This window comes from Peromyscus californicus, unplaced genomic scaffold, assembly GCF_007827085.1.
Source record: "Peromyscus californicus insignis strain IS unplaced genomic scaffold, ASM782708v3 Scaffold_13__1_contigs__length_99412109, whole genome shotgun sequence".
Classification (NCBI taxonomy): Eukaryota; Metazoa; Chordata; class Mammalia; order Rodentia; family Cricetidae; genus Peromyscus; species Peromyscus californicus.
This window is the reverse complement of record NW_026294424.1, coordinates 52,245,792-52,259,523: the sequence shown is the minus strand read 5'-3', so window position 1 is coordinate 52,259,523 and position 13,732 is coordinate 52,245,792. Positions and strand designations below refer to the sequence as shown.

The 13,732-nt window shown below is 45.8% G+C and overlaps 1 protein-coding gene across 8 annotated transcripts in view; it reads right to left on the bottom strand.

Moving 5' to 3' along the window:
- The window catches only part of Pcdh7 (protocadherin 7), a 422,637-nt gene extending 409,663 nt beyond the window's left edge, over window positions 1-12,974 (bottom strand). For 3 of the 8 annotated variants that reach the window (XM_052734959.1, XM_052734955.1, XM_052734956.1), the window contains exon 1: window positions 7,301-12,973. In XM_052734959.1, the coding sequence (XP_052590919.1) occupies window positions 7,301-10,474 (3,174 nt within the window). In that variant the 5' untranslated portion in view covers window positions 10,475-12,973. Of the gene's footprint in view, window positions 1-1,856; window positions 2,239-7,300 lie in introns of those variants that run through there. The other 5 variants (XM_052734952.1, XM_052734953.1, XM_052734954.1 and 2 more) reach the window with 3 other exon arrangements.
- Window positions 12,975-13,732: the final 758 nt, after the last annotated feature.

Sequence of the window (13,732 nt, the reverse complement as noted above, 5' to 3'; positions counted from 1 at the left end):
TGCTTTGGTTTTATTGAATTTTTCTGATCATAACAGTAAACAGCTGTCACTTCCCACTCCATAGTGCGATAAAGCATGATTCTCCATGTACTCCTGATCTCTCTTACACTAAGATACATTCTTTACCTGGGAACCAAGAACAGAAATGCTCTTGTGGACGCAGACACAACTAAAACAAACAAACAAAAATATTGCACTTGCAGTATTTGCTCTGACTCCTGTTCTTCAATTATTTATAAAAAACACATACACATATATGTATGTATATATATATATATATATATGTGTGTGTGTGTGTGTGTATGTATATATAGTTTATGTGTGTGTGTGTGTATAGTTTGTGTGTGTGTGTGTGTGTGTGTGTGTGTGTGTGTGTGTGTGTGTATGTGTGTGCGCGCCTTGGGAACATTGGGTATTGGACCCAGTGCCCCTGCATGCTAGCCATGTACTATCTCATAACTTCCTATTGTGGGTAGAAGTTGGATATATAGAATTGTTCCTCAAGAGTATGCCACAGCCTGAGTTTGCAAATGCTGACTTGGAGGATTCTTTGTAAGAGTTTTCACAAATGCCACCTGTAGGCACCCACTACACAGTCTACTCACCCCAACTCCCAGACTTTGTTCTATCATTTAATTGTTTGTTTGTGAGTTGCTATGGTTTGCTACAAAATCCACATTTTAATTTCTACTGAAGTGGATTTGCTCCTTGAGATGAAGAAATGGGCATTTGTGAGAAGCAGGACAGAGTCTGGGTTCCTCTCCAGCCTCTTACCCTGGGCCTTATCTTCAAAACAAAAGGAGAGGAAAAGGATAATTAAGTTTTATTCAGGAATTTCACTGTCATTTCAATGATACTTCAGAAAATGGCCCTTTTGCAAAATCAGATAAACAGTTAACGGCGTAAAAACCCTTAAGTGTACATTAGGGATTTGCATGGGCTCCAGCAGCTTCCACCGCTTTATACTTCAGTGTTGTTCCAATATTCTCTATTTGTTAAAAAGCTATTATACTGGCAATTATTCAGGCACACAAAATAAAACAGAATGAAATAAAACAAAACAAAATGTTGGGAATATGGAACTCTTCTTCAGTACTTTGGAACTTGGAGAAAATTGTAATAGGGCAGGACAGAGGTGCAATAAATACATTATAAAAAGAATCAGACTATGCACAGCATGTAAACATAAAATATAACAAATAGATGCACAGACAGCCGTAGGGAGGTAGAAGGGTTGTCCAGACAATGCCTACTTACCTAAACTATCACTCCTACAACTAAAACCGCCTATTGAAGTTCCCAATCAATGGAACGTGCTTAATTCTTAGAATCCTGAGTTTGTATTATCTGACGTCAAACATTAACCTCCCTCCAACTGCAGTCCACAAAACTGGAGGGTACATATTCTTTCTGAATTTGGCTACAGTGACTTTGGTAAAGCTAACTGAATTTTTTTTTTAATTCTTAATGAATTCATCATCAACAACAAAACAACTCTTGAAAATTATATAGGTTCTTGGATTGCTTATTTCAAGATGAAGGAAAATTTCACCCATTGCTGTGCCTGTGATACTCACAGAAAGTCACAGAGCATATATTTAATAAAAGTGCTTGAAGTCATTGATACTCACGTGGGGATAAAAACACAAATACACACAGTGACCCTCAGAATTGCAAAACAGATTGAGCAGGAACCTGTTCTTTCTAAAACTGCCTGCCTATCTGGAAGAACTTCTGATTCCATGACACAGAAAACATTGATCAGTTCAGGGCTTTATTTGAAGTCAGTATTTAGTGTACTGTAGACAAAAATGTATGAAACTCCATTTCCCTTTCTTCACACAAAGCCAAAGCCTTAGAGTTATTATTATTGAAATACGGTTGTTTTTTGTTTTTAATTTTTATTTTTTTACTAACGATTTTGCTCTCAGGTATTAACAGTTGCTTGCCATCTCTTTGAGAACAGAACTGTAGACATCTGTGAGGAATACATGGCTGTATTAATACTGCCTCTTTGGAAGTTATTTTCACACTATTTATTTTCCTTAAATAGGGAGGAAAAGGCTTGAAAATAAAATGTACAAGTGGAACAAACAGTGATTGGCTGACACCCCACGGCCAAGGGCAGGCTCCAGCAGGTGTCGGGGTAGCAAGGTGATCACAGAGTATGGTGCAAAATGGAGCATCATATTGGAGTGGAATTCAGCCAAACACCGTAATGTATGGATGTAGACGCATCTGAAAGAAGGAAAATAAAGATTTATGTAGGTTAAAAAAAAAAATCACGAGGTAGAAAATCTCCCTAAAGTCTTACACTCTATCAAAATGCTGGTACAGAGATCTGGAAATAGACAAAACTCTTATTTTCAAATTATGGATTTATAAATAATAAATATGCTTAAGGATAAAAATTGACTTGTCAGAGGAACCCTGCATCAGAGGCTTTAAATGGTTCTGTTGTTTGTACACAGCATTAGAGCTTGATACAAACATCACTAAATTCCTGAAAATAAACCTTTCTTCCGCCTGTAAAACATTAATTCACCAGAAGTGATAATTAAGATTAGTTTTAGTGGTTTCAGCTCTGCTTTTCCTGGATGTGATTTCTCCCACTAACTAATGCTAAATAAAGCACCGTGCAATGTACGTGAGACGGGCTCTGCTCTAGACAAGGGTTTAAGGGCTTTAAAAAGGAAAAAATAAATAAATAAAAGAGGAAACTTACTGTAGATTTATGGTAACAGCTTTTACCCCTCCCAACCCCCTCTCCACAGGATTTCTCTGTGCAGCCCTGGCTGTCCTAGAACTAGCTCTGTAGTCCAGGCTGGCCTCAAACTCAGAGATTCACCTGCCTCTGCCTCCCCAGTGCTGGGATTTAAAGGCGTGTGCCACCACCACCTGGCAGCTTTTACTTTTTTTATAGAGCCACATAAGATCTGGAGCCCAGGGCAAAATTACACTCTACTGTAAAGAGGTCTGTCTTTAAAACCAAATATATTAGCAAGGACACAAGAAAACCTAAACAGATTCAGGCTACTGCTGCATTCTACACAGAGAAACTGACTGAGATTCGGGGCTTGTTTTTGCCTCTAAAAGTGGTTGAATGGTTAATGAGAGGGCCCTGGTCTACAGTATATCTCCAACACTTTGGTGATCCCAATCAGATTAATTTTTTCATGCTAGTTTCTCAGTTTCCTCTTCTATAAATCGGGGGAATTGCTGAGGTGGTATTTTTTCATTTTCAAATGTGATAACTCTCACGATTTTTAGGTACAGGCAATAAGCTGTTCACTAGCATGTTTTTATTTCTCCTTTGTGTAAGTTTTAGCATTCAAATATCATAAACACATCAGTGAATGAACATTAACACAAAATAAAGCGCGATTGGCCCCATAGTTGCCACACAAGCCTGCGTGGTGGTTGAAGGTAAACAGAAAGATAGCTTGTGATAGTTCAGACTGTGTATACTTAGCACATTCTTATCATTGATCATTTCTATCAGCTAACCATTCATTGATTCATTTATTTAAGATAAGTATGGGAGACAATTTAAAGTGCCCAATGTGAACTTCCCTCTAAAGCTACACTTCCACCATGGACCCCCATACCTAGATGAAGTTTCCTGTATTCCTTACTTACTCAACGATCCAGGTAATATTGCTTAGTAAAGGTCTCACTCCTATTAGTTATCTGGTCCCTGCCTAGAATACCAAGCCAAACAGAAAAAAAAAAATGTGCAGAGTCACTGAGCTTCATGAAAGGGCTCTCGGTTATAGCCAGGTGGACCATCTTACAGACGTTGGCCTGGAGAATGAACCAAAAGGCTGTGTGGAGCTGACATCACTTTGCATATTACTGCTAAAATAAATGTGCTGGTGCACAAGCAAGTGGATGCTTAATTTTTCATAAAATGTAGCGCTCTGATAATAATGGAAAACCACCCATTTGCTTCCAACATCATAGTCATCTTTTCATTAAGTTCTGTTGTATCATTTTAACTAAGTGCATGAAGAACATGGAGAACATTACTCAGACTAATTCAGTAGTTCCTTACAGAAGGGAGACAGTCAGGAGGGTAAACAGGATTTTTTTTTCATAAGTGTATTGAGATCAGTTCAAAATGGATTTTAAAATAAATGTTTATTTAAGCTCAATTCTTATCAAAAATAAATTACTTTACTTTCCATTTATGAAAGACAATAAACTTAGCATAAATTCATTATCTAAAAAAAAAAATAGCATACCAAGTGACAAACTCAGCAGGACTTAAGAATAGCAAGAGAAGTGCTAATTCTACATTTGGAGTTCATTAATTTTTGCAGTTTTGTTGAAATTATTTAGCATGCATTTTCCTTTTCTTCATAAATTAAATGCACAGTTGTCCTTTTAGGTCACAAGACTAAAAGCCACCAAGTTTACCTAGAAACCAAAGAACTAAATGTAAGGGTGACAATCTCAGAAATGCTGTGGATGAGCTTAAGTAAACATCAAGTATTAGATGGCAAAGGCTTTTGTTTGCATTGAAAAGGTCTGAGCTATGAAAACCCAGGTACCATCCTCAGTTTTTTCAGTGCATGAATTTGAAAAAATGATTTCAACCACTCTGCAACACATATCTAGAGTTTGTCAAAGTATTGCTGGGTGCTTGAAGTGAATGTCCCTAGAGCCTGAGAAACCAACCCAACAAAAATGGGGGTGGGGCAGGGAGGATAAGCGCTATTTACAAACTTTTTCTGGGGAGGCCTTGGCTTACTACACTAGATCCCCTAATATCACTTAAATGTCACATCCAATTGTCCAATTCTCATGCAGAAAACACCAAAAGAAACATCATTTCCATTTTATCCGTCTAAATAGAGTATAATAAAACAGCTCAAAGAAATAAATAAAATGAAGGCATTGTAGCAAGTGAAAAGCACATTTTAAATTGTTCCCTAAAGAATTGAAAAAGTACAAGTTTCAAATCTAATAAATTGGAAGACTAGAAGTCTTGAATTTTGGATATATTCATTGATCAGAGGAAGAAAACAGCAAAATCCTCTGTGTATTTAAAAAAAAATGAAGTTTAACAAAACAAAACATGTCTTAGTGCTGTGAAAACTACATCTTTTACGCATAAAAATAGAAAAGTAGCTACGTATAAGATAAACAAAAATCCAGACCAAGTGCACTGTGTTCATGTCAGATGGTACAAAGTGAGTTGGAAGTGGATCTCTTGTCCCCTGACAGCAATACTGAACAGATGAAGCGTATCAATTACTATTACTAATTGCATTAGGGGAAGTGTGTTTCATTTGTTTTTATTTTATTGTAGGTCAGCTATTTATTTGTGGTTAACACTTTATACATCTCTGACAAAACTAATGGCATGCAAGTTTTCCAAAGTCACCTTTGCCAAGCTGAGTGATTCATCCCACTCACTCTGTGGGTTTCCTTTTTTGGCAAAAGGACTTGGCTCAATTAGACGACAAATACCATGCATTAGTTAATTTATGAGCATATCACTTTGCTTTTCAAATGGCATGCCAATTGTCTTGACCTTCAATATCTTTTAAAATTCAAGAATATACAGCTATGCCATCAAATGAATCAAACGTAGCTTAAGTGACAACACAAACTTCATGTGGTGTTTGCATACGATATTTATCAGTTTTCCACTGTATATACCCACTCAAAAGCATACAATTAAACAACTTAGAGTACAAATGCCACTCTACTATAGGGCAAAATCACTACTAATATGGTAATGGAGATGTAAATATTCTGCGTAAAGCCATCTTCACATTATGTTGTATTAATGTTATCATTTTCTAAGGAAATTCCAAGAGCTCAGTTTATTTGCATGTGTATGTAAATAATATGAAAAAACTGCTATATTTTCATTAGCGTCATCCTTATTTACAAAACTGACGAAAGGCATTAAACACCAGGTCAAAACACATCTGCTCTTAACTCCAGTAAAGCCACACTATCAAATTGTGGTTTCAGATAAATAATTCAAGCTTACATGCATCCAAAGACCTATTTTCAAAAGCCACTTCATATACGGTAGTTCAAACCTATAATTTTTACTGCTTTTAAGGCTGCATATTAAAAAGTATATTCTTCTTATCCAAAGCAAAATTCTACGTGTAGAAAATATTTTAACAATGATGAAAACTACAAGAAGTTAATATTCTTCTCCATAACATTAAATGAGACTATATAACAACTTCAATTCTTCTCAGTTGAAACATTCTACATGCAAAACATACCTAGTAGAAAAACTGTTATATTATATCATCTAACAAGCCATAAATGTAATTCTTAAGGTGAGTTTTGGTAATAAGAAACATGTGATGCATTCTTTACAATGCTTTGGGCAGTAGGTGAGCAGTTTCCCAAAGGTTTTATTTGCTATGTGTCAAACTTTGGTGGCTATAAAAAGTAAACTTCTGCGTAATACATACTACACAAGGAAAGTAGAAAAATAAATCTGATATATTCAGAAATTACCCTCAACATATATACATATACCTGACTGTTTCCAGATTACACCAGGAAACAGCTCTGTCAAGTAACACACAAAAGTAACACACACAACCTTTATATTTCTAGTATATCCTCAAACACCCACAAGGATCTTGTACTCAGTACAACCTGATTTTGTTTAGAAGCTTTGGAATATTGGATATGAAGAATTCAGGTGCTGATTGCATATCAACATAGGAGCCTACTCACTATAAATAAATGTTATCAATGCAAAAAATTAAAAATGCAATTATGAATGACACTTGCTTATCATTAAGTGCTTTTGAGCCACTGTTTCCATCAAATCAAGTCATGATGGCAGGATTTCCAGATTCTGGACTTGGCTCTGCATTTGTATGAATCAGTATCTGCTGACTTGTAAAATCCTACATGATTCATGACACAGTTAAAACTTTCAGGGCCCAATTAGCATGGTCACCAGTAGTTAGTTACTCTAGAAAATTTTCCCTTAGAATTCTCCCAATACATCATACATATTTAGCCTGTAAACAGACAATATGGGTGAACTAAGGCTAAGTACAAAGTAGCACATAACACTACCTCTCCTTTAGGCCTCAGGAGTCTAAGGTCTAGCTTGTAAAATAACAGGGACACACCTCTGTCCGATAAGGCCTCTGGTACATTAGTGACCTATAGATGAACATTAAACTCCTGGTTTTAAAACTGGAAGGACCGTTATAAAGGAAAGACACAACCTCCTAGAGGCTGAGCTGTCTCCAAGTGATCAGCCCTCCCTGGGGTATGCAAATGTGTCTGGGATCCATCTTACCTGTTTGCTGTACTTGTTACTGGTTTGACAGCTGTACTCAGAGCAGTGATCTGATCCAATTGAAATGTTGTCTCCTGCTCCCACAAATGTGTTGGCTGGTGGTAGGTCTTGTACAGCCTGGTGTTTTTTCCCTGCAGTTGGTGACTGGGGGTGAAGCTGGACAGTAGGCAAGGGGGAACTAGATTTGTAATGCCTTGCCAGGTCGGGACTGCCGGGCCCACCATTAACAGATCTGTATCGGCCCATGCTTGGGCTATCTGACAGCTTCTCATTGACACTATCATACCTCTGTCCATTTGGTTTGGAAGCTTCGACAGTGACAATGCTGCTGTAGAGTGGCTGCTTAGATTTTTTGTTTTTCTTGTCTTTTTTAGGCTTTTTAGACTTGTCATGCTGTTGGGGTGTGAAAAAGTCTTCATGGTCTTTTTTGCCAGCTTCGTAGCCATTTTTACTTTTGGACCTGCAGTATCTTGCCATCATGACAATTAAAATGATTAGAATCACCGTCATAATGCCAGCCACCACCCCAATGACAATACTGAGTCTCTGCTTGCTAATTTCATAGCTCGGGTCGCCAGCTATATCCTGGGTGAGCGGGGTATGCAAACTTCTGACTATCTGAGAGTCAATCACAGTTGCATTGGAAACACTTTCATTGACAAATACGTGCACCAAAGTCGTAGTGGACTGGGAGGGCTGGCCACTGTCATTCACTTGCACAACCAGCCTGTGCAAGCCATAATGCTTCTGGGTGAGTTTTCCCACTAAGGAAACCACACCACTGGTGGGATCAATCTCAAACAGCTTGAAAGGGTTCCCTCCCACAATGCTGTAGTTCAAGTCCGCATTGATGCCATCGTCACTGTCTGTTGCCAACACCGTCGCTACAACTGTCCTGACATTACTTGAAGGCGGCAGCAAGGTGTAGGAAATGTTTCTGGGAAGGGTCACCGTGGGAGCATTATCATTTTCGTCCATCACAAAGAGGGAGACCGTGGCTGTAGCCGATCTGGGAGGATCTCCCCCATCCACAGCCTTCACTCGGAAAGTGTATGTAGTCTGATGCTCCCTGTCAAAAGACATTGTGGAGTAAATGGTCCCTGTGTCATTTTCAATAGAAAAAATGTTACTGTTTTCCTCTATGTACAGGCTCATCTCCGCATTCCGTCCCTTGTCAGCATCCATCACGGTGACCATGCCCACAGGGCTGTTGGGTTGCAAGTTTTCCTTCACATAGAAGGTAAAGACGTCCTGCATAAACTTAGGGTCATTGTCATTCTTATCAGCCACCTGTACAATCACCGTGGTGCTGCCCTGCAGCACAGGAACACCTTTGTCTTTGGCATTAACTTTAAACTCATACCTGTCAGTCTGCTCCCGGTCCAGTACTGTATTGACCAAGATGTCCCCAGAATCAGGATCGATGGCAAAAGTCCCCATCACTGAGGAGTCCAGAGAGTAGGCAATCTCTGCGTTCTTCCCACTGTCGGCATCTGTCGCCAGCACCGTGGCTACCCTCTCACCGGGAATGTTGTTCTCTGGAAAGTAAACCTCAACCACAGACTGACCAAAGACAGGAGGGTTGTCGTTGGTGTCTCCCACCTTGACCACTAAAGAATTGTTGCTGGAGAGGCTAGGACTGCCAGAGTCCACAGCTACTATGACTATGTTGAACTCCCGGGTGGTCTCATAGTCCAGTGGGGCGGACGTATGCAGGAAGTACTTTTTCTTGTTCTGATCGCCCTCTGTGTCGCTGGCTGGTTTAAGCTGGAAAGGCACATCTCCCACTACCGTGCAGGTGACTACCCCGTTCTCGCCTTGGTCTCGGTCGGACACCTGCACCAGGGCGATGGGGGTGTCCACCAGGACGTCCTCGGCCACGTTGGCCACCCCGTCCTTAAGTGGGATGCGCCCTATCTTGCGGATTTCGATGGAGGGAACGTTGTCGTTCTCGTCTTTGATGTTGAGGACCACCGTGGCCTTATCTGTCTTGGGGGGCTGCCCGCGGTCACGGGCCATGACTGTGAATCGCAGCTGATTCACTTCCTCCCGGTCAATACGGTGCAAGACACTGAGCCAGCCCGACGTTTCATCCAGACGCAGTAGCCTTCTTACCGACTCGGTAGCAGCCCCAAATACATACTCGATCTGTCCGTTGACCCCCACGTCCAAATCCGCGGCGCGCAACTGCAGGATGGGGGTGCCCGGGGCGCTGTTCTCAGCCAGGTCAGCCTCATACACGCTCTTCTCGAAGCGGGGGCTGTTGTCATTCACGTCGGTGATGAGCACCCTCAAGATAGCCTGCGAGGACCGAGGTGGATCGCCCCCATCGCGCACTCGGAGGGTCAGCTCGTAGGAGTCTCGCTGCTCCCGGTCCAGCGCCCCCTTCACTATCAGCTGCGGTTGTTTCTCGCCGTCTGGGGTGTCTGCCACCTGCAGCTCGAACACACTGCTTCGGCCACCAGGACCGGTTCCGCCGCCACCCTCAGGCGCCTCCAGCCGCCGCTTGGAACCTCCAGGGCCGCTGCCGCTCGCACTGTTCCCGCCGCCCCCTGGGTAGGGGGCGCTGTCCGCCGGCCCCGAGCGCCTTCCTTCGCCGCCGCCACCGCCACCCCCGGGCTCCTGGAGCAGCTCGTAGCGCTCGATTCCATTGCGACCGAAGTCACGATCGGTGGCCGTGGGCAGCAGGTAGAGCGTTCCCACAGGCCGGTTCTCCTCCACCGTGAGTGTGAGCACCGGTGACGGGAAGGTGGGCGTGTTGTCGTTGATGTCCAGCACGATGACCCGACCCTCAAACAGGTCCACCCAGCTCTGCGAGGGCCCTATCACTGATACCTCGAAGTCCAAGAAACACTCATTCTCGTCGAAGATCATCTGACACTGGGGCAGCTTCTCTCGGTCAATGCGCCGCTCGCTGGTGCTCAGCTCGCCGGTGAGGTTGTCAATCTTCAGGTACTCAGAGCCAGACTCCAGGCTGAAAGTCACCTCGCCCGAGCCGGTCACGATGCCCAGGTCCGAGGCCACATTGCCGATCCGCACGTCGGCGGGGCCCTCCTCCGCCAGCCGGTACCGGAGCAGCTGCTTGGCGGCGGCTAGGCTGAGGCAGAGCGGCAGAAGGAGGCAACAGCCCAAGCACCGGCCGCGCGCCCATCCCGTGGTCCGCATCCTCAGCATCTTCTCTTGCTGCTGCTGCTACTGCTCCTTCTAACCACAACCCCCCTCGACACCCCCCTCCTCCGGGGCTGGCCGCCTGCCCTCCCCTCGGTCCTCCTCTCCGGGAAAGGAAGAAACGAGAGGGAGGGGAGGGAGGGGGCCAGAGTAGCGTGTAGAGTCGGCCGATGGGAGGGGGGGGCAGCTATAGATGCTTCTTTTTTCCTCCTCCTGCTTCTTCCGAAAGTTATTGTTTCATAATTCATGCAATGGGTGCTAATCGCCCGCTCGCCAGCCACCGTTCACTCGCAGTACTTACAGTTCACGGGACACTGCGCGCCACGGGCTCGGTGCCCCCACAAAGTCATCCCCGCCGCGGGAAGATCCTGAGATCCAGTCCCCAAGCTCTGGGAAGGGGCCCGGAGCCGCTTCGGCAAGCGGGCGGTGTAGCTCGGAAGCGGAGTGGAGCAAACCTGCAGCCTTCCCCGCCTGTCAGCCGGGCTAGTCCTTTACTGCTACTCGAGTTAAGTCCGATTCAGGTTCCAGCCACTCACTCTAGACCCAGTCTCTGTTTAGGCTCCGGAGGTCCAGACAAACGTGAGCCGCTTCTTGCAAGAGGCTCCGGGGCCAGCAACAAGCCAGTCTCAACTCTGACTCCTCTTAAGCAGCCGGGAAGCCACTCAACATATCTTGAATGAAAAATTCCACGGCAGGTCGCTCCTGGCAAGGTGCAGCGAAGACGCCTCGCGTCACAGCTCGGTCCGCGACCGGGTGCCCCCAGCGCGCCAAAGAGCAGCCTGAGCCATCTTCAGAGCCGCCCAGAGTCGGTCGCTCCTCACCCCGGAGAGCTCGGGTTTCTCTTTTTTTCTTAACAACTCTGCGCAAGGTCATTAGTCAGGAAGCCGCCGCCTGAAACCGCAGCAACCATTCGCCCGCGGGGGCTAGAGCCGAACCGTGCGCACCGCGCGGTGCCCAAGTTTGGATTCTCAGCCGCAGAGTCCGTGCCTTCCCTCACCTGCATTCGGCCCGCGTGTTGGAGCAGTGGGATCTGCAGCGCTGTGCGCGATTCAGGGAGGAGATTGCAGCCTCTCTCTCTCTCTCCGCGCTCTCTCTCGATCCCTCCCCTCCCTCCCTCCTTCTTTCTCTCCTCCCTCCCCTTCTCTCCTCTCTCCTCCCTCCTCTCCTTTCCCCTTTCCCCCCTCTCTCTCACTCTCCTGCACAGTCTCTCAGCTTCTTCCAGTCTCAATGCAGGGAACTCGAGCTGAACTTGATCCCTTTGCAGTTCAAAGGTGAGCAAGCCTGGCTCCGTGCATCCGCAGACATTGGCCGGGTGAAATCGCACCGCCCGGCAGTCCTAACGGCAATTAACAAAGATGCCCAATTCTGTCCGGGTTTCCAAAGAAAAGCCAAAGGCACTGAGGCGGGGGTGGAGGGGGAGGTGGAGTCAAACAGAGCTGCCAAGTAGCTTAAAAAAAAAAATCTAGTTTGCCAAAGGGAGAAAAAGTGCCAGTCGGTTGTTGTCTCGGAAGTGCCCTGGCGCGGCGGGTGAATTCCGCAGTTGTCTCGTCCGCTTTCGCGTCTGGGAGAGAGTCTGGTGCGCGCGCTCCCGCCGCCTCTCCCGCGGTGGCTGTTCCGAGACACTGAATCGCCACGGGGAAGCTCCTGCTCTCGCTACCCGCGAGCCGGAAACCCGCAAGTTTGCATAAAGTGGCGGTTGCGGCGGAAAGCTCGCGGGCTCCGGACTCAGACTTGTCCCCGACGCTGCAGCGGCGGCGGTGGTTTCCGAAACTACACAGTTGCAGAGAACCAGGGAGGAGGGCCCGGGGAAGGGAGGCGAGAGGAAGTACCAGCCAGCCGCGGCGCTCACAGAAGCCCGGCTGCAGTTCGCAGGGCCGACTGGGCACTGCCCAGTCTCAGCCCCTTGAAGCCAGAACCTGGTCCCCTTAGCCAGTTTAGGGGAGGGGGCTGATTGCTTTTCCCCTCTAGGACTGGGAGATTTTCTCCTTTGACTAAATCCGGCTGCGTGGGTAAGAGCTGTAGCGAGGGTGTTAGTATACCTTCCTCCTACGTCCACCCTCAGACGATGTATTCCACCCGCCCCAACTCCCACCCCCGGCGTGTCTTCGCTTCGCAATCGAGCATCTGGGTTAGTGCATTGCTACTGGTAGGCTGAGGACAACGTGTGAGTCCCGAAAGCGAGGCTTGTGTTCTGTAAAACCATGACCGACTGCAGTAGTGTTGAGAGAACATCAAACTCCGGTGAGAGCCGGAGAGGTTCCTTTTTTGGAGCCCAGACTTTGGAGGTCTGGGCTGGGGCGGGGAGAATGCCTGCCTTTGTTTAAATGCTTGGAATTCCTGTCATCCGGCTTTCACTGGGGATAGACCGTGTGTGCACGCGCCTGGGGAATAAAACACATGCTAGAAGCCTGGATATTATTTTCTGAGCAGAACCTGCAGTCTTTAGTAACTGGCAAAGTGTAGCGTCACCTATCTGGATATAAGGGAAATAAACTTTAATGGCAACTTTGTGTACCGAGTATGCTTAACGCCTTTTCTCTCCTTTTGACTTTGTGCCTCGTGATCGTCCCTGCCATTCCCTGGCGTGAGGCTTTCCCTGTTCTCAGTCATGACCACCGCAGTTTGCCTAGTCAGATCTCAGGGCTGGTGGTATTTTCCGAACGGAAGCCACTTACTCCTTATTTCAAAGACTGTCAAAGGAAAGCCCCTCTCCCTAAAGATTAAGAAGGACAAGGCTGGGTGGTATTTAGATAGAGTCTTACTATCTCGAAGAATGTTGTTGGGTTTGAATACTCTGGAAATTTAAAGGTCTCCCCCTAAAGAAATTTAAGGCGGACCCCCTCCCCAAAAGCTCACAGCGTCAGTTTCGCTCTTTGTAAGACCGGAGAGAGGAGGCTGAATAATTTAAATAAGGCAAATACCAATAAAGTCTAGGAGCACAGGAAGCGCGCGGTTGTTTGGGCGAGCGCAGAGATCAGGAGTGTGAGTGTGTGTGTGTGTGTGTGTGTGTGTGTGTGTGTGTGTGTGTGTGTGTGAGGGGTGGAGGGGAGCGGCTCTGGTTTCCAAGCTCTCCCTGGGGGGGGGGGGGACTGAGGAAGCACAGAGGACGGAGCTGTGAGTAGTATGTGCCAGGGAGCTAGCGAGTATTTTCCTGTCCCATAAAGCAGCATCTTTCCGGGAGGGGTGGCTCCTCCTCCTCCGATAGAACGGCCTTCCCCGTAAGCCTCCCGCCGCCGCCGCCGCCGCCGCCACCAGAGCTCACAG